This window comes from Scardinius erythrophthalmus (genome assembly GCF_964197995.2).
Source record: "Scardinius erythrophthalmus genome assembly, chromosome: 13".
NCBI classification, from domain to species: domain Eukaryota; kingdom Metazoa; phylum Chordata; class Actinopteri; order Cypriniformes; family Leuciscidae; genus Scardinius; species Scardinius erythrophthalmus.
In genome coordinates, this window is record NC_138233.1 from 39,409,539 (window position 1) to 39,430,033 (window position 20,495).

The 20,495-nt window shown below is 43.6% G+C and overlaps 2 protein-coding genes across 2 annotated transcripts in view; one reads left to right on the forward strand and one right to left on the reverse strand.

Annotated features, from left to right (window-relative positions):
- Positions 1–916: 916 nt before the first annotated feature.
- Positions 917–19,949, reverse strand: ptcd3 (pentatricopeptide repeat domain 3). The gene is made up of 25 exons (XM_081383556.1): positions 19,884–19,949; positions 19,446–19,641; positions 19,161–19,213; positions 19,028–19,058; positions 18,584–18,629; positions 18,397–18,465; positions 17,787–17,891; positions 17,575–17,698; positions 15,052–15,161; positions 14,113–14,195; positions 13,300–13,387; positions 12,767–12,827; positions 12,595–12,677; positions 11,352–11,496; positions 11,201–11,251; positions 11,001–11,090; positions 5,954–5,982; positions 5,763–5,869; positions 3,820–3,898; positions 3,652–3,742; positions 2,889–2,974; positions 2,328–2,476; positions 2,210–2,251; positions 1,336–1,494; positions 917–1,259 (listed from the first exon to the last, which is right to left on the reverse strand). Exons 2-25 carry the CDS (start codon positions 19,562–19,564, stop codon positions 1,214–1,216), a joined length of 2,046 nt encoding a protein of 681 aa, XP_081239682.1. The 5' UTR covers positions 19,565–19,641; positions 19,884–19,949; the 3' UTR covers positions 917–1,213.
- Positions 19,950–20,041: 92 nt separating this feature from the next.
- The window catches only part of polr1a (RNA polymerase I subunit A), an 82,535-nt gene continuing 82,081 nt past the window's right edge, over positions 20,042–20,495 (forward strand). Inside the window, exon 1 of the mRNA XM_081383557.1 lies at positions 20,042–20,201. Coding sequence (XP_081239683.1) covers positions 20,125–20,201 — 77 coding nt within the window. The 5' untranslated portion in view covers positions 20,042–20,124. The remainder of the gene's footprint in view (positions 20,202–20,495) is intronic.

A 20,495-nucleotide genomic window follows, 5' to 3' on the forward strand; every position in this document is an offset into this window, starting at 1 on the left:
AGAGAGAAATGGTAACGGTTAAAAAGTGGTTTGACACAAATAAATTATCGTTAAATATGAGCAAAACTAAGTTTATGATTTGGGGAAATTGCAAGGTACAGGAGATAAAAGTAAGAATTGGTCAAGGGGAAATAGAGAGAGTAGAGGAAACTAAATTTTTGGGTGTTATACTTGATTGTAAATTGGGATGGAAGAGGCATGTTAATTTTGTTAAGATGAAAATATCGAAATCAATAGCAATACTAAATAAAATTAAGGGATTGTTGAATAAACAGGCATTGTACTTGTTATACTCCTCATTAATTTTGCCATATATCACCTACTGTTTAGAGATATGGGGAAATACTTATAAGACTGATCCCCATTCAATTTTCCTTTTACAGAAAAGGGCTATAAGGATCATTACATATTCTAAATATAGAGATCACACTAATGATTTATTTCTTAAATTAAAAACATTAAAGTTTTATGATTTGGTAGAATATAAAATTGCACAGATTATGTTTAAAGTTTATAATAATTTGCTGCCAATTAAAATCTTAGTTATGTTTGAAAAAAGGGATTGCAAATACAGATTAAAAGGAAGAAGTATATTTAAAAAAAATAAAGTTAGAACTTATATTAGATGTAGGACCATCTCCATAAAGGGGGTGAATGTATGGAACAATTTAGATGATGAATTGAAATTGTGTCAAACCATTAGTAGTTTTAAGAGACTTCTAAGAATAAAGAGATTGGAGGTTTATAGATTAAGTGGGTGATTCAAGTGATTCAAGTAAAATAAATCATGAGTTTGTTTGCATTCTATGTTATACTATGATGTCATAGAGTAAATTAAATGTCTGTTGTATGTTAAGTGAGAAGGTTAGGCGTCATAAGCTGTCAGCTTCAGCCTAAACCTTTTTTTTTCTTTTTTGGTTAAATACTGATACATGTTATGTTACATGTTACATGAAATTGTTTGTATGTTCATGATTATACTGCTCCTTATGACAAAAACACAAGGTCATACATTCAGAGCTAGAATCCAGACTCAAAAGCCCAGTGAGGAAAAGAGCTAAAGATTTTAAACTATTGATTTTTTTTATTGAGTTATCTCAAGTTACACTTTTGTATGTGCCAAACATGTTGAAGTATTTTAAGTATACAGTAAATGAAGAGCAGCACATTTCACCAGATACTCAGCCGCTGATCATCGACACCGCCCCGGGATTTAATCGCTGTTAAAGGTCTGAATCTCCAGATCAGACAAGATGCTCCTGCAAGAGGACCAGATTACAATCACATTCTGGAATCTTCTGATTCATCTAAAGCGTCGACGTGGGCGAGACGTACTTGTGCTGCTCTGAGAGCTGGAACTCCTGCTGGATCCTCTGGACGAGTGTGTGTGTGTCGGGCAGACAGAAGCCAGCGGAGATCTTCACCAGCTCCACGGCCTGATCCACATCTCCGCTCTCCTTCACACACGTCAGGAACCGGTTCAGCAGATCCGCACTGACACACACACACACAACACACGTTAGTCTGAACCATAGACTGTAAAAACATAGTAGTGTTTGTGACGTCAACCGTCGTGTTTCTGAAGAGTGTTTTTGACCCCCAAAGTGGGCGGAGCCGGCCGTCGCCATCTTGGATAACTGAAAATGTGCAGCGAGGCGGATTAGCTGAGGTGATGCTAACAGACAAACGGCTAGAAGTGACATCAGAATAATCCACCTGTCACTCAAGTGGCCACGCCCTTAATTATGCAGAACTTTAAGTCTTAATATAATATAAACAGATGAGTTATTAAATATTCACCCCCTCACAGTTTTCATGAAGGGCAAAATTAGCTTTATAGACCAAAACCACTTTTAGCTCCAGGCTGTAAACATGTTTTCTTCTGCTGTAAAGTTGGGCATTTTAACATGGGGGTTTATGGGACTGACTCTCCTCTGCAGCCGGCCTCTAGTGGCCAGAGGATGAACTGCAGGTTAAGTCACTTCAGTGTTGAAGTGAAGAGAGAGACAGGAAGGATCTGCTTGGTTTGAACACATCAGGACTTGAAATAAAGCCTTTCAGTTACAGTGCACAGGGCAAACATTGCTACATTAACTTCTAGTCAATAAACATTAGTGATTCATATTGGCACATTATAAAAATCTTGATGCTTGTGAAGCAAAATCACAAATGACTAGAAAAGTCATGGGAAAAATGAGCGGGCTCTTACCTGGGAACTCTATTGTGGGTTTTGAAGAGTTTCAGTGTCTCCCTGCATGAAGAGAAGTGAAATTAACAGATCTGAGGGGCATTTAAAACACATGACAGAGTCCCATAGGAGACGTTACCAGGCGGCCGATGTCCTGTGAGCCGCGAGCAGAACAGAGATGACGTTACTGAGAGAGCCGGCCGTCCAGCTCATCAGGACCTTCCCTCGGTCACCGGTGCTGTACATGCTCTTAATGTCCAGCGCACAGTCGGCCAATGAGTCCTGCACCTGAAACACACACACACACACACACACACACACACACACACACACACACACACACAGACATTGACTGGCTTCCAATGACAATGCATGGAATTTTAACAACAAAAGCAGAAGTAAGACTTATATCGACCAATGCAGATCATCTGACGCCAATGCTACAATTTTCTGTCATAATCATTTGTTAACAAACATGTATTCATTATTACATTGCCTTAAATTATTACACTGTTTAAAACATTTTTAACTAACTGATTTGTATATGTACATTTCCGAAATGCATAACTAAGACTGATAACAGATCACTCTAATTTGTAATGTTGACTCGTGTATTTTCTGTAAAGCTGCTTTGAAGCGATGCATATTGTGGAAAGCACTATACAAATAAATGTGAATTGAACTAGTGATGGGGTTGTACCTGCTGACTGTGTGTTTCTCTGGCCATCAGTGCCAGCAGATCCTCCACCAGCTTCTGTCTGTTCCCGTGGCCCAGCGTTTTGATATCTGTGCAACAACACATTATTAGTGTTTTTCAGGTGTTCTCCTCCGACCACTGTCTGGCAACTGTTGATTTATGATGATTTTTGGCCAAACTATTCAGAAGTTATAAGCAAAAACTGCCATTTTTCATTTCTCCTGAACACTAGGTGGCACTGTGCCAAAATTGTGCAGGAATTCTCAAGTCATGGTTGTCATAACACACACCAAGTTTGGTCAGAACACACTAAAGCGTTGTGGAGATAAAGCCTCACGTTCACTTTGGCGAGCTCTTCATCATTCGTTCATGTGATATTCATGAACAGTTTGACGAATAAACCTGAATTCCATAACTTTGTCACAACGGTCTGAAGATGATCTGGTTCAATTTTCGTAAAAATCGAATTCGTGAAAAAGTAGGTTTTTCCGAAATTCCAAAATGGCAGGAAAATTGGAATGACGGAAAATGATGGTTCAAAGGTTATTAGCATAAATGAGTGCACATTTGGACAGGTGGTGGCGCTAGAGGGATTGAGCTAGTGGTTAATGTTCAGACGGTCCTCTATCTGTGTGCCAAATGTCCCAGCTCTCCCACAAGCGGATCTATGGGATGCCATCGGCTCAAGAGGAGAAGCAGCAGCATTACAGGAGCTGACATCACTTCAGTGCTCGGCCCATGATGCATCACTCTGTCAATCAATCACCTCTCCATATCTGCGGGATGAGCTCTAATCTGCTGTCGGTGTCCAGCGCTCGGAGGAGATCCGTCATGACGTTAGAGCTGGGGTAGTACACCTGCAACCACATCACATCAATGATGTCACATCCTGTGTGCGCTCACATGAAGCAGTGCATGAGTGTGTGTTACTCACTGAGGGAATCAGATCTCTGTACCACTTCATCACCACGTCCACCTGCTCCATCAGACACAGCAGACTGAAGAAGCGCGCGCTGGAACACACACACACACACACGAGCAGGTCAGACGCCAACCACCTTATTCCTGACCAGCTGACCGCACTTTGAGTTATGGGCGGCACTTCCGGTTTGGGGAACTTCCATTCAAAAAGACTGAAACTAATCATTTCAAATCATAAGCTTGCCCTACAAATAAAGCTGGGCTGGGTTTCCCGAAACCTTCTTAACGCTACGTCGTTCTTAAGTTACACCTTAAGCTGTACCTTATCGATAATACATGTTTCCTGAAACGATCTTAGTTAAGTATACCTTCTGTAAGTCATGCGTTCGTGAGGTTGGTCTGGACCACTATAGCTTTACCTTATCACTGTTGCAGGTCTACACGAATATAACTCTGAAGTTTTAATACACCCAGACAGTGTTCAATTAGGCTAATTCAAGTGTTTTCATGCAAAGAATAAAATTGTCATTTTATGCTTTTAAAGGCCAGTGAAAGCATAGGCTACTGTCAGTTAAGTCCTATTCGGACGCTAATATTGTTTCTCATGGGCTCGTACGGTATTTTAAACATTTACAGGGGTAAGTCGGTGATTTTAGTGCCGTCCGAATATAATATCAGTGTTTTTCTCACCCAACCCGCGTAAAAATCCCTGGCCAAATTAGTACCTTCTGTTTTTTGACAAACAGGTCGTGTGGGGATTTAATTGCCGTCTGAATCCACATCTCTGAGTTTACAAGAAGAGATTCAAAATTCACTGTTTAAATCCTTTTTGATCACTGCCGAGCACCGTACGTAAGAGGTACACTTTTATTACTGAAATGCTGGAAAGTATTTACAAGAACAATATTTCATTGCAGCTCCACCTCAGCGAACAAAAATGGGGAAGAGAAGAAAGCACGTAAACATTTGAAATGGTTATTATAGGCTATTATAGTTTGGATTATTTTTTATAATATCCCATGAGTCCTAATAAACGCAATTCCCACTATTTCTGAAGTGCTTCTTTAATAAAGAGCACCGCTTTCCCCTGCACGAGAGAATAGCTGATTCTCCAGCCGTCGACATCAGCAGATTCAGCAGCATCGCCACGGACAGCGCCGGGTAACGTCACACGTAAGAGGGTATATCTTAAGCAGCTTCCTAAGGGATGGTTCGGGGAACACGTCTAGAAATGGTATAACTTTAGTTAAGTTATACCTTAAGAGTCTTCATAGTGCGCTAAGAGACAACGCTATCGGGAAACCCAGCCCTGATCCGTCAGTTTTCCTTCATGATTTATTTTCAGACATACAAAAAAATGACAACATATCCTGCACATCTGTGGTCTCTTCTCCCGATTTAATTTACGATATATCCCATTAATAATTCACTGGAATACACGGAAAAATCTCGTTTTTTCTCCTCAAATTCTCACGTCTCTTTCCCGGTTGTTTTCACTATTTATTATCTGTCAAAATGACAGAAATCACTTTGAAATAGTATCACGTAATGCTGAAGTTAACGAACATTTTTGATTAACGCAACATAAGTTACATAACACATATATATTACAGTAGTGATGTTTACCCGGCCCGTTATTGCAGTGGAAGGACTGGTGCTCTGGGGTTCCTCATGATCTGCTGAAGCCCCTTGTTGATGCTTTACACTGTAAATGTCCTTTTAATGCTCGATGGTTGAAGGGCGAGTGGAATAATGTCATCATTGTACCCAGTTTAAACATTTCTCTATTATTGCGTCCACAGAGCGAGTCTCTCACTGACTGTTAGCGGAAGTAGCGGACGTCATAACTCGCGCAGGAATAAGCTGGACTGAGTGTAGCGCAGAAGAAGACGAGGCTTTGGTGGAGGAACTGACAGGGAAAGCTCTTCATGAACGAGTTTGCAGGAATACACTCACTAGTAGATGTTCTGCCTTGAATCATTTCCCATAAGTCTCCAGTTCTCCCCGACTCCCAGCAGCTCGTGGACCCTGTACGCCTGCTCGATGTCCTTGGTGTCCAGACACTGTAGACAGAGATGACACACAGGGTCACGCTTCAGAACTGTGTGGTGTTTCCCATAAAGCCCGTCGTGTTTGAGCGCACTTACGATTCTCATGGCGGTGATGAAGAACTGAGCTGGAAAACAAGAGCATTACAGCGGTGATTCAGGAGTTCTGCAGGAGCTTCAGCACATGCAGACGTTAGTGCTTAGGGTCAGTCCTCACACACACACTTGCAGTGTTGGCCAAGTGAAAGCGCATTCATGTGACAGGAAGTAAGTGTGCAAGACTAATCACATGTCTAATAAACCAAAGCACAGTACACTAAACACTTCAATCTTCTCATCACATCCACTGCAGCTTCAGCTCTATTCTCACAGTCTGACACAGTTTGATAAAGGATTCGGTCTCTCTAAACCCCGCCTTTCCGAGAGCCTCCTCTGCTCTGATTGGTCAGATGGCTCAGTCTGTTGTGATTGGTCTACTCTGCTCTGATTGGTCAGATGGCTCAGTCTGTTGTGATTGGTCTACTCTGCTCTGATTGGTCAGATGGCCCAGTCTGTTGTGATTGGTCTACTCTGCTCTGATTGGTCAGATCGCCCAGTCTGTTGTGATTGGTCTACTCTGCTCTGATTGGTCAGATGGCCCAGTCTGTTGTGATTGGCCTACTCTGCTCTGATTGGTCAGATGGCCCAGTCTGTTGTGATTGGTCTACTCTGCTCTGATTGGTCAGATGGCCCAGTCTGTTGTGATTGGTCTACTCTGCTCTGATTGGTCAGATGGCCCAGTCTGTTGTGATTGGTCTACTCTGCTCTGATTGGTCAGATGGCCCAGTCTGTTGTGATTGGTCTACTCTGCTCTGATTGGTCAGATGGCCCAGTCTGTTGTGATTGGCCTACTCTGCTCTGATTGGTCAGATGGCCCAGTCTGTTGTGATTGGTCTACTCTGCTCTGATTGGTCAGATGGCCCAGTCTGTTGTGATTGGTCTACTCTGCTCTGATTGGTCAGATGGCCCAGTCTGTTGTGATTGGTCTACTCTGCTCTGATTGGTCAGATGGCCCAGTCTGTTGTGATTGGTCTACTCTGCTCTGATTGGTCAGATGGCCCAGTCTGTTGTGATTGGCCTACTCTGCTCTGATTGGTCAGATGGCCCAGTCTGTTGTGATTGGTCTACTCTGCTCTGATTGGTCAGATGGCCCAGTCTGTGGTGATTGGTCTACTCTGCTCTGATTGGTCAGATGGCTCAGTCTGTTGTGATTGGTCTACTCTGCTCTGATTGGTCAGATGGCTCAGTCTGTTGTGATTGGTCTACTCTGCTCTGATTGGTCAGATGGCCCAGTCTGTTGTGATTGGTCTACTCTGCTCTGATTGGTCAGATGGCCCAGTCTGTTGTGATTGGTCTACTCTGCTCTGATTGGTCAGATCGCCCAGTCTGTTGTGATTGGTCTACTCTGCTCTGATTGGTCAGATGGCCCAGTCTGTTGTGATTGGCCTACTCTGCTCTGATTGGTCAGATGGCCCAGTCTGTTGTGATTGGTCTACTCTGCTCTGATTGGTCAGATGGCCCAGTCTGTTGTGATTGGCCTACTCTGCTCTGATTGGTCAGATGGCTCAGTCTGTTGTGATTGGTCTACTCTGCTCTGATTGGTCAGATGACCCAGTCTGTTGTGATTGGTCTACTCTGCTCTGATTGGTCAGATGGCCCAGTCTGTTGTGATTGGTCTACTCTGCTCTGATTGGTCAGATGACCCAGTCTGTTGTGATTGGTCTACTCTGCTCTGATTGGTCAGATGGCCCAGTCTGTTGTGATTGGTCTGCTCTGCTCTGATTGGTCAGATGGCCCAGTCTGTTGTGATTGGTCTACTCTGCTCTGATTGGTCAGATGACCCAGTCTGTTGTGATTGGTCAGATGGCCCTGTCTGTTGTGATTGGTCAGATGGCCCTGTCTGTTGTGATTGGTCGACTCTGCTCTGATTGGTCAGATGGCCCAGTCTGTTGTGATTGGTCTACTCTGCTCTGATTGGTCAGATGACCCAGTCTGTTGTGATTGGTCAGATGGCCCTGTCTGTTGTGATTGGTCGACTCTGCTCTGATTGGTCAGATGGCCCAGTCTGTTGTGATTGGTCTACTCTGCTCTGATTGGTCAGATGGCCCAGTCTGTTGTGATTGGTCTACTCTGCTCTGATTGGTCAGATGGCCCAGTCTGTTGTGATTGGTCTACTCTGCTCTGATTGGTCAGATGGCCCAGTCTGTTGTGATTGGTCTACTCTGCTCTGATTGGTCAGATGGCCCAGTCTGTTGTGATTGGTCTACTCTGCTCTGATTGGTCAGATGGCCCAGTCTGTTGTGATTGGTCTACTCTGCTCTGATTGGTCAGATGGCCCAGTCTGTTGTGATTGGCCTACTCTGCTCTGATTGGTCAGATGGCCCAGTCTGTTGTGATTGGTCTACTCTGCTCTGATTGGTCAGACGGCCCAGTCTGTTGTGATTGGTCTACTCTGCTCTGATTGGTCAGATGGCCCAGTCTGTTGTGATTGGTCTACTCTGCTCTGATTGGTCAGATGGCCCAGTCTGTTGTGATTGGTCTACTCTGCTCTGATTGGTCAGATGGCCCAGTCTGTTGTGATTGGCCTACTCTGCTCTGATTGGTCAGATGGCCCAGTCTGTTGTGATTGGTCTACTCTGCTCTGATTGGTCAGATGGCCCAGTCTGTGGTGATTGGTCTACTCTGCTCTGATTGGTCAGATGGCTCAGTCTGTTGTGATTGGTCTACTCTGCTCTGATTGGTCAGATGGCTCAGTCTGTTGTGATTGGTCTACTCTGCTCTGATTGGTCAGATGGCCCAGTCTGTTGTGATTGGTCTACTCTGCTCTGATTGGTCAGATGGCCCAGTCTGTTGTGATTGGTCTACTCTGCTCTGATTGGTCAGATCGCCCAGTCTGTTGTGATTGGTCTACTCTGCTCTGATTGGTCAGATGGCCCAGTCTGTTGTGATTGGCCTACTCTGCTCTGATTGGTCAGATGGCCCAGTCTGTTGTGATTGGTCTACTCTGCTCTGATTGGTCAGATGGCCCAGTCTGTTGTGATTGGTCTACTCTGCTCTGATTGGTCAGATGGCCCAGTCTGTTGTGATTGGTCTACTCTGCTCTGATTGGTCAGATGACCCAGTCTGTTGTGATTGGTCTACTCTGCTCTTATTGGTCAGATGACCCAGTCTGTTGTGATTGGTCTACTCTGCTCTGATTGGTCAGATGGCCCAGTCTGTTGTGATTGGTCTACTCTGCTCTGATTGGTCAGATGGCTCAGTCTGTTGTGATTGGTCTGCTCTGATTGGTCAGATGGCCCAGTCTGTTGTGATTGGTCTACTCTGCTCTGATTGGTCAGATGACCCAGTCTGTTGTGATTGGTCTACTCTGCTCTGATTGGTCAGATGGCTCAGTCTGTTGTGATTGGTCTACTCTGCTCTGATTGGTCAGATGACCCAGTCTGTTGTGATTGGTCTACTCTGCTCTGATTGGTCAGATGGCCCAGTCTGTTGTGATTGGTCTACTCTGCTCTGATTGGTCAGATGACCCAGTCTGTTGTGATTGGTCTACTCTGCTCTGATTGGTCAGATGGCCCAGTCTGTTGTGATTGGTCTGCTCTGCTCTGATTGGTCAGATGGCCCAGTCTGTTGTGATTGGTCTACTCTGCTCTGATTGGTCAGATGACCCAGTCTGTTGTGATTGGTCAGATGGCCCTGTCTGTTGTGATTGGTCAGATGGCCCTGTCTGTTGTGATTGGTCGACTCTGCTCTGATTGGTCAGATGGCCCAGTCTGTTGTGATTGGTCTACTCTGCTCTGATTGGTCAGATGACCCAGTCTGTTGTGATTGGTCAGATGGCCCTGTCTGTTGTGATTGGTCGACTCTGCTCTGATTGGTCAGATGGCCCAGTCTGTTGTGATTGGTCTACTCTGCTCTGATTGGTCAGATGACCCAGTCTGTTGTGATTGGTCTACTCTGCTCTGATTGGTCAGATCGCCCAGTCTGTTGTGATTGGTCTACTCTGCTCTGATTGGTCAGATGGCCCAGTCTGTTGTGATTGGCCTACTCTGCTCTGATTGGTCAGATGACCCAGTCTGTTGTGATTGGCCTACTCTGCTCTGATTGGTCAGATGGCCCAGTCTGTTGTGATTGGTCTACTCTGCTCTGATTGGTCAGAGGGCCCAGTCTGTTGTGATTGGTCTACTCTGCTCTGATTGGTCAGATGGCCCAGTCTGTTGTGATTGGTCTACTCTGCTCTGATTGGTCAGATGGCCCAGTCTGTTGTGATTGGTCTACTCTGCTCTGATTGGTCAGATGACCCAGTCTGTTGTGATTGGTCTACTCTGCTCTGATTGGTCAGATGGCCCAGTCTGTTGTGATTGGTCTACTCTGCTCTGATTGGTCAGATGGCCCAGTCTGTTGTGATTGGTCTACTCTGCTCTGATTGGTCAGATGGGCCAGTCTGTTGTGATTGGTCTACTCTGCTCTGATTGGTCAGATGGCCCAGTCTGTTGTGATTGGTCTACTCTGCTCTGATTGGTCAGATGGCCCAGTCTGTTGTGATTGGTCTACTCTGCTCTGATTGGTCAGATGACCCAGTCTGTTGTGATTGGTCTACTCTGCTCTGATTGGTCAGATGGCCCAGTCTGTTGTGATTGGTCTACTCTACTCTGATTGGTCAGATGACCCAGTCTGTTGTGATTGGTCTACTCTGCTCTGATTGGTCAGATGGCCCAGTCTGTTGTGATTGGTCTACTCTGCTCTGATTGGTCAGATGGCCCAGTCTGTTGTGATTGGTCTACTCTACTACTGTATTTTGTATAACATTTGTAACTTTTTAAACCCTTAATGAGAAGCTGCACAATACAATGTCTTGTTCCTGAACAGACATTTAGAAGTTTATTTTAAAGTGTAACGTACTGAAAATAATAATGTGTAAATTAAGCTCTATAAAACCTTTACTTGCATTTATGTGGGACACTCGCAGTCTTCACGGCCACACAAACACTTGGGCCAAATACAGGAAATACATCATGTAAATAGACAAGTGTTCAAGCGCAAAGAGCACAGGTGTGTGTATTAGGACAGGCCCTGTTCAGCAAACCCCACTGTGATAATGAGCAGATACCATCATCAGGGTCCTGAGGGGTGAAGCTCTTCCCCGACACCTCGTACATCACTTCCTGTAGAATGTCTTTTTGGCCCTGAACTGGGGCACCTGCAGAGCAAAGCATGATGGGAAATGCATGATCATGTGTTCCTATGTACATGTATGCATATTCTTATATAGAGAATTGAGAGAATTGTTATTGTAAGACATCAAATGACCTATTTTATAAAATATGCTGAGCAAGTGACCGTAAGAGGCCAGACTGGGGTCTGAAATCAGAAGAAAAAGAATCAATTACACACCAAAATAAATAAGCATACACCACTTCATTTCTGTAAAGCATGAATAAACGAGTATCACTCATCGGACCGATGTTGAGAGCCTTCATCTCGCTGATCACAGGAAAGGCCTGAGATTTCCCCAAAGCGCCACAGCGTCTCAAAGCCTTCAGGACGGCGTTAAACGTCAGGAGGTTCGGCTTGACCTTCTGCTCCGCCATCTGCTTCAGAAGATCCTGCAACACACACACACACACACACACACACACACTGATGCACAGGCTGGCTTTGCTGATGGGCTAGTGCTGGGCGGTGTGACCAAAAATTTACATCACAGTATTTTTCACAATGATACCAGTTTCACGTTATATGACGGTATTTATTATTTCTTCAAGCATGACTGGGTGTTAGACACATTTTCTACTGAGTGAGAGGGGAAGTACTGCAGTAGATTGGCTTAAACGCCCTATTGTGAATATTGTAGAAGAAATCACACTGGTATTAATACAGGTTTGCAAGGCTGATTAAAAGAGGTCCAGCAGGAGGCGCTGTAAGAGCGGCTTTATATGGAAAGATGAATGAAAATAACATCGAAACTTTTCTAAAGACCGTCAGTTCCCTTCAGATACATTCATATAACAAAAATAAACACCGGTATTCAGTATGAATCACACACAAATGGTTAAAACAAGAGAGACCAACATTAGATGACTGGGTAGATGTGACCATAGAGAGAGGTATATGATGGAAAATATCACTTTTTTTTGTTAATTTAAAGAGATTAATTATGTTTTTTATGGAAAAATTGAGGAAATGGGTTGAATATGTATTAGAAGGAAGGTCAGATTTTGCTGTTATACATAAATAGATGAAGATTAATATATTATGTATACGTTAACAATGTATGTTTGCATGTGTGTGTAATAATAATTATAATAAATCATTTGAGATTAAAATAATAATAAGTCATTTGAGGTTGTTAAGGATGGAATTGAACAAAGACATGTTCTCTCCCTAGATGTACATGGTTACCTTTTTTATTTTATCTTTTTTACCCTTATTAATTTTGTTTGTTTTAACTTTTTCTTTTTTTTGTAAAAAGGGGGAAAAAATGTATACTCGGAAATAATTTAACAAATCTGGAGTACAATTTATATTTAAAACACATTAGGTAATTGTACATTTTTGTATTTGTAAAGACACTTTGTGATTGCATTGAGCGCTATATGTAAACTGAAATATACTATATGATTGTACTCTTATGAATGATCAAAATAAACATAAAATAACAAAAAAAGGAAAGTGGCTTTGCAACAAAAGCTCAAGTCACGTACCACTATCAGCTCCCATTTCTCATTGTATTTCTCCTGTGCTTCTGGGGCCGCTGCTATCAGGGCGTTGAAGATGTGCACATCAGCTACAGGAACAAAACAGAAACACAATCTCCTTTAAAACACTAAATCTCAGTTACTGAGCAAGCGTCTGAAGCGTACAGCAGGCCCTCACCCGTGAGCCGGTGGTTCAGCAGGTCCGTGTAGGTGCTGAACGCCTTCGAGTATGCGCCGTACTGCCAAATCAAGCACACATACAGTCATCTTCTGCCATCAAACTAGTGGATTTGCCTGATAACCGATAATTCTTTATATTTGAAAGCCGATAACCGATATATTGGCCGATAAATCTGATACCAATTTTTGATTCTGAGAGCCTGATTGCAAAAACAAAAGCCACCATTAAAAGCCATGACCCAAACACACAATTATAATCATCTCATTATAATTATATGTAGCTTACATTACAGACTTGAACTGTATTTTCCTTTTTTTGAAGTGATTCCAAATCATATTACAAGCAATTAAAACCCATCATGTTGAACAGTGCACATCTGGAGTGTCTCAGCTTTAATATATCGGCCACATTTTCTTATCGGGTCGATAACATGGAAAATGAACATCTATGGGCCGATAGCGATATGGTGGCCGATATATATCGTGCGTCCCTCAGAGAAAAGCGTGAGCAGAAGTTCCCACACACGTTACCTTCACCATGCCTCGGATCAGAGCGCTGTGTGAGCGCGTGTTCGGCTCTGACAGATGCGCAAAGATTCGCTCAGCATTATTATTCTCTCTGTGGGAACAAACAGACAGTGGCCTCTTATGACACGACAGGGGATCATCTCGACTTTGTATTGTTATGCACCGGTCAAAATTGTTCAATACCAAGGATTATTTTGTTCGCATTGAATTTGAATCACATTTATTTGTGATAAAAGGTAAAACATTTATATTGTGAAGTATTATATACTTAAATTTTCAGCGTCATTACTCAAGTCTTCAGTGTCACGTGATCTTTTGTAATATTATAAAAATCTTTACTGTCACTTTTGATCAGTTTGATGCATCCTTACTGAATAAAAGTATGAATTAAATTTTTATTAAAATATTATTTACCCAATCTTTTTAATGTTAGTGTATCACGGTTTCCACAAAATAAGAAGCAGCACAACGGTTTTCAACATTGATAATAATCATAAATGTTTCTTGATCATCAAATCCTCATATTAGAGTGATTTCTGAAGGATCATGTGACACTGAAGACTGGACTAATGATGCTGAACATTCAGCTTTGATCACAGGAATAAATTACAGTTTACTGTATATTCACATAGAAAACAGATGATTTACATTGGAATAATATTTCACAATATTAATGTTTTAACTGCATTTTTAATCAAATAAATGCAGCTTGGTGAGCAAAAGAGACTTCCTTCAAAAATAAAAATAAATCTTAATTCCACACTTTAGACCAGTAGTGTACACACCAGGTTTGATCAGATAAACGTGATCACTCACTTCCAGGGGGCCTTCAGTAAGTCTGAGGTTCTGGGTCCTCTTCCTCTTTTAGTCTGCGGTTCATCCTGGACGTCCTCCTGGGGCTTCCATGGGTAAGAGGAGTTGATGGACATGTGGAGAATAATCACCATTACACAAGGTCTCAGAAGGCTCACTGGTTTTTATAAATCTCAGCACTATCAATAGTCACATTTATTTTTTATTTTATCCAAACTGATTTTAGAGCTGGAAGAGGGGTCCAAGACCCTAAGACTTTTTTCGCACTTGAACCACTACTACACAAAAAAAAGTTGTGGTTGAAACTTTAAAAAGTAACAAATCCTTCATTCGCGGGTCAACTTGAGCCCCTGAGGAATGAATTCGAGGAATGCTTCAGTACACATAGAAAACCCTAAAAATGCAAACTAAAAATGCTAAACCAATAAAATATTTTATAATGTCTACATGTGTATCTGAATGAACTGACTTTAGGACCCAGAGGAACAGCTCATTTGCTCCATATAGAGCTATACGGCCATCTAGTGGCTAGAGTTATGACCAAAATTATTATATTTATTATATTTAATATTTATTTTCCACAAGAGGTCGGCAAAGACACCCAATGTAAGATATTTTAAGCTGAATTAAAAGGGTTATGCATGAAATTGTGAGTCATTTTGAATTTGAAAGAATGTGAGGAATGTGCTTGCATTAAATTATCATTTATTTATTATTAAATTTGCATTAAAAAAATTGAAAAAAATATTATCAAAAATGAAATGAAATAAAATAAAGATTTCTGGACAAAAAAAAAAAGTATAATTTTAGGCTTTGGGTCATTTTGACCCACAAGGGAAGGATAAGGTTAAATGAGGAATATTGTGATGTGTTTGTGCAGGAATAGAGCTGCTAAAGACACAGAGCATCTCAAACAGTGTTTTATGGTGTGAGAGGCCTTACCGTCTCTTCAGTCCTCTGTTCGGGGACGTTCTCTTGTGCGGGATCACGGTCTCCATAGAAGCAGATCAGCTCTAACAGCTCATTCGTCACGTCCAAAGACACTGATGTCCCTGCACAGAACACACACTCGTCATCATTCAGTCACACAGACTCAGACGCAGACTCAGACTCAGACGCAGACTCAGACGCAGTCTCAGACGCAGACTCAGACGCAGACTCAGACTCAGACGCAGACTCAGACGCACACTCAGACACTCAGACGCACACTCAGACGCACACTCAGACGCACACTCAGACGCACACTCAGACGCACACTCAGACGCACACTCAGACGCACACTCAGACGCACACTCAGACGCACACTCAGACACTCAGACGCACACTCAGACGCACACTCAGACGCACACTCAGACGCACACTCAGACGCACACTCAGACGCACACTCAGACGCACACTCAGACGCACACTCAGACGCACACTCAGACGCACACTCAGACGCACACTCAGACGCACACTCAGACGCACACTCAGACGCACACTCAGACGCAGACTCAGACGCAGACGCAGACTCAGACGCAGACGCACACTCAGACACGCAGACGCACACTCAGACACTCAGACGCACACTCAGACGCACACTCAGACGCACACTCAGACGCACACTCAGACGCACACTCAGACGCACACTCAGACGCACACTCAGACGCACACTCAGACGCACACTCAGACGCAGACGCACACTCAGACTCAGACGCAGACGCAGACGCACACTCAGACGCACACTCAGACTCAGACGCAGACTCAGACGCAGACTCAGACGCAGACTCAGACGCAGACTCAGACGCAGACGCAGACGCAGACTCAGACGCAGACTCAGACGCAGACTCAGACGCAGACTCAGACGCAGACTCAGACGCAGACTCAGACGCAGTCTCAGACGCAGTCTCAGACGCAGTCTCAGACTCAGACGCAGACTCAGACGCAGACTCAGACGCAGTCGCAGACTCAGACGCAGACTCAGACGCAGACTCAGACTCAGACGCAGACTCAGACGCAGACTCAGACGCAGACTCAGACGCAGACTCAGACGCAGACGCACACTCAGACGCACACTCAGACGCACACTCAGACGCACACTCAGACGCACACTCAGACGCACACTCAGACGCACACTCAGACGCACACGCAGACTCAGACGCAGACTCAGACGCAGACTCAGACGCAGACTCAGACGCAGACTCAGACGCAGACTCAGACGCAGACTCAGACGCAGACTCAGACGCAGACTCAGACGCAGACTCAGACGCAGACTCAGACGCAGACTCAGACGCAGACTCAGACGCAGTCTCAGACTCAGACGCAGACTCAGACGCAGTCTCAGACGCAGTCTCAGACTCAGACGCAGTCTCAGACTCAGACGCAGACTCAGACGCAGACTCAGACGCACACTCAGACGCACACTCAGACGCACACTCAGACGCACACTCAGACGCACACTCAGACGCACACTCAGACGCACACTCAGACGCACACTCAGACGCACACTCAGACGCACACTCAGACGCACACTCAGACGCACACTCAGACGCACACTCAGACGCACACTCAGACGCACACTCAGACGCACACTCAGACTCAGACGCACACTCAGACGCACACGCAGACTCAGACGCAGACGCAGACTCAGACGCACACTCAGACGCAGACGCAGACTCAGACGCAGACGCAGACTCAGACGCAGACGCAGACTCAGACTCAGACTCAGACGCAGACTCAGACGCAGACTCAGACGCAGTCTCAGACTCAGACTCAGACTCAGACTCAGACTCAGACTCAGACGCAGACTCAGACGCAGACTCAGACGCAGACGCAGACGCAGACGCAGACTCAGACGCAGTCTCAGACGCAGACTCAGACGCAGACTCAGACTCAGACTCAGACGCAGACTCAGACGCAGACTCAGACGCAGTCTCAGACTCAGACTCAGACTCAGACTCAGACTCAGACTCAGACGCAGACTCAGACGCAGACTCAGACGCAGACGCAGACGCAGACGCAGACTCAGACGCAGTCTCAGACGCAGTCTCAGACGCAGACTCAGACTCAGACGCAGACGCAGACTCAGACGCAGACTCAGACGCAGACTCAGACGCAGACGCAGACGCAGACTCAGACGCAGTCTCAGACGCAGTCTCAGACGCAGACGCAGACTCAGACGCAGACGCAGACTCAGACGCAGACTCAGACGCAGACTCAGACGCAGACTCAGACGCAGACTCAGACGCAGACGCAGACGCAGACGCAGACTCAGACTCAGACTCAGACGCAGACGCAGACTCAGACGCAGACTCAGACGCACACTCAGACGCACACTCAGACGCACACTCAGACGCACACTCAGACGCACACTCAGACGCACACTCAGACGCACACTCAGACGCACACTCAGACGCACACTCAGACGCACACTCAGACACACTCACACACACTCACACACACTCACACACACTCACACACACTCACCGGCCTGCAGCAGCTGGTCGTACAGATCTACAGCGGCTTTGACCTTCCTCAGCTGAACTCTCTCTGCGAGCGCAGCTTCAGACGCCTCCTCTATCTGAGCCTCCAAAGTCTCCGGCATCAGACACTTCCAACAGAACACAGCAGATGCTTCACAACATTCACACACACGCAAGAGCAAAGCAAACCACAGGACACAAGCACTGGACACTCACGGGAATATGAGGGTGTGCGTAGTCTTTCTGGAAGTAATTTGGGTATTTGTTGATGAAATAATTGGCAGCATTTCTGCCCGACTCCTGGGACAAGGAGAATAATTTCTGTGTGGGAGAAATAAAGAGGTCAGTGTGGGTTTTCATGTAATGTGCATCTATGCTCACAACTTATGCATGCAGCATATACATTAACTCTTTCCCTTCCAGCGTTAAAAAAAATAAACCTGTCAGCCACCAACAGCGTTTTTGACCATTTTCACAAAAATTTCACCGGCCACAGAATATTTTGTTGTATTAATATCTTAACATGCAATGTGTGAAAAGAAAGATTTAAAAAAAAAATGTATTCTAGCTTCAAGCATTCTTTTTTTATCAACACTTGAATGTGGGTAAGTTTCATAAATAGCAACATTTGGCGCAAAAGGCTGAGAAAATTATGTTTTTCTCAAAGTCTTCGTCCGGATGGGATCAAAACACAGACGGAGTAGATCGAGTTCATCAACACCTCAAAGTTCAACATTTCAGTCAGTAACGTTAGCCAGTTTTGATATGCCGTTTGTGAACTTCTCTAATGGTTTGATAGCAAGTTCAATATTTATGAGCTACTCACAAAGTCTAATGATGTTCTTGGAGCGAGATATGGATCATCCTGGAATCTGTAATCTGATGCTGTAGGATCCTAGACAACACACACACACACACACACACACACACACACACACAGTAACTTTGTTTACATGATATTAGATGACAAATATGTTTATAACATGGATGTTGGAGTTGTCTTATAAACATACCCTGTTCACGGTGGATGCCAGTGCCTGTAAGACAGCCTCTTTACTCCTGATAATAATAATAATAATAATAAACTTTATTTCTATCGCGCCTTTAAAGGAGCTTCTCAAAGCGCAAAGGTAAAAATACAAGAAAATACAAAATAATTCAACAATATTAAATTGGTGTATTAAAAAAGAATATAGATCTGTGTGTCAATGGCATAAAAGTGATACTTAATACCAAGAGTTCATAAAAGTTGGCCAAGCAGGAATAAATAAAGACTAAAGAGTAAAAAGTAAAGGTCCTAAAACTGAGCTCTGAGGGATGCCAGTAGAAACTGGTCCAATATCAGACCTGTATTGTGCATCCGGGCAAATAAGTAAATTAATTAATTAATCTAATTAATTGACTGTGTAAATGAATGAGTTAGTGATCTTTCATGTGTTGATCAGAACAGTACTTACCATGTTTTCTTCTTTGGAATGACTATTTCTTCTAAAAAATATAATAAAAAAAATGTATTTCTGATTATAATGCAGCTTAATTTAACAAAGCACATGAATTATCCTATTAAAAGACAGAAATGAGTTGTCAAACCTAGTGAAGAAACGGCAGGTTGTTGGTCTGCAGCAGAATTCAGAGCAAAACTCCTGTAATCAAACCCCGTAATGAGCTGTCTCATTCTAATAAAACATTTCATATTCTGGTAAAACTTGGAAAGTTATTAATCATATGCCGACGCGAGCTGACACATAACGTTACAGCCCCTTGAAATGACCTAGAGACAACCAGTTATTTCTTTAAATGCATGGAAATGACAAAAATGTCATTTAATAAAAAAGCGCAAGTAAGCCTGTTCTTGTGCATTCATCTTAACATTACCTATTAGGCCATGAATTCTGCAGATGGATGCGCAATATTCTGCTACTCTTACAAGCATGATGCCTGAGAGCTCGCGAACAGGAGGACGCCATGACACCGAGTGCGCGATCGAAAACCATCCGCTTAAACGCTTCCTTTAAAACACCAGGAAGCGCTGAAGAGATCTCGGGCTGTCATTGGTCCATCCTGGTCAGCGCTGAGAAAAGTAACAGGTATCATGTGACGTGATCGTTCAAATTCTACTTAAATCGCGGTGTGGAAAATAATTTACTTGATAATTACACGGAGAAATTTTAATAACCATTGAATTAAAATAAATAGCGAAGAGTTAAAAAAAATATTCTGAAAGTTTCAAACTAATTTCAATTCTACCAATCTCTACGGCCGGGATATACCATCTGACCAAACAATAATAATAATAAAAACTATTCGTCTTACATCCCCGTAGAATATTAATATGCAGGTGTTTTACTAGCAAATAATTAATATTTACCACTGTTCCTTAGGTCAACATCTCTGCTTCTGTCGCTTTTGTTCATGTTTCAGTCTAATTTACCCCTCCGTGTTCTTTGGTCTCGTCCATGCGTCCAGCACGCGCTCCCACATGTTACAGCTCTACCTGACGCACATGGGGAATACAGAGAGATTTCTATTCTAATGTACATAGTTTATTAACAAAATGCAATTTTCTAAAGAAACACCATGGAGGCGATTAGAGGGCATGTCGTTTGGCTTGTACGATGCTAAGGAATTAAGGTAATGATAATAATACACTTGCACAACTAACTTGCTCAGCTAGCAGGAGATTAGTTGCATGTTACTGTAAACTAAAGACTCCAAGCGTTATTACCAAAACACACAGTTCATTTAACAGCACATGTGGAGCTTTGTGACAACATGATCAATATGCTGTCACGCTAAATGCTGTTTTAAAACATTAAGTTACGTTTGAGTCAAATATAAGCAGTAACACAATCAAGAAGCTCAATAATTCCTGAAAGTAGTCCACTGCTTCATATTCATAACTCAATAACTTTACACAGTTTTGCA

Coding starts and splice junctions, on each gene's coding strand:
- ptcd3 (XM_081383556.1), bottom strand. CDS start 19,564: ATGGTTTTCGATCGCGCACTCGGTGTCATGGCGTCCTCCTGTTCGCGA. Junction 18,630..19,027: donor ATTCCAAAGAAGAAAACATG/GTAAGTACTGTT, acceptor TATTATTATCAG/GAGTAAAGAGGCTGTCTTAC. Junction 15,162..17,574: donor CGACCAGCTGCTGCAGGCCG/GTGAGTGTGTGT, acceptor TGTTCTGTGCAG/GGACATCAGTGTCTTTGGAC.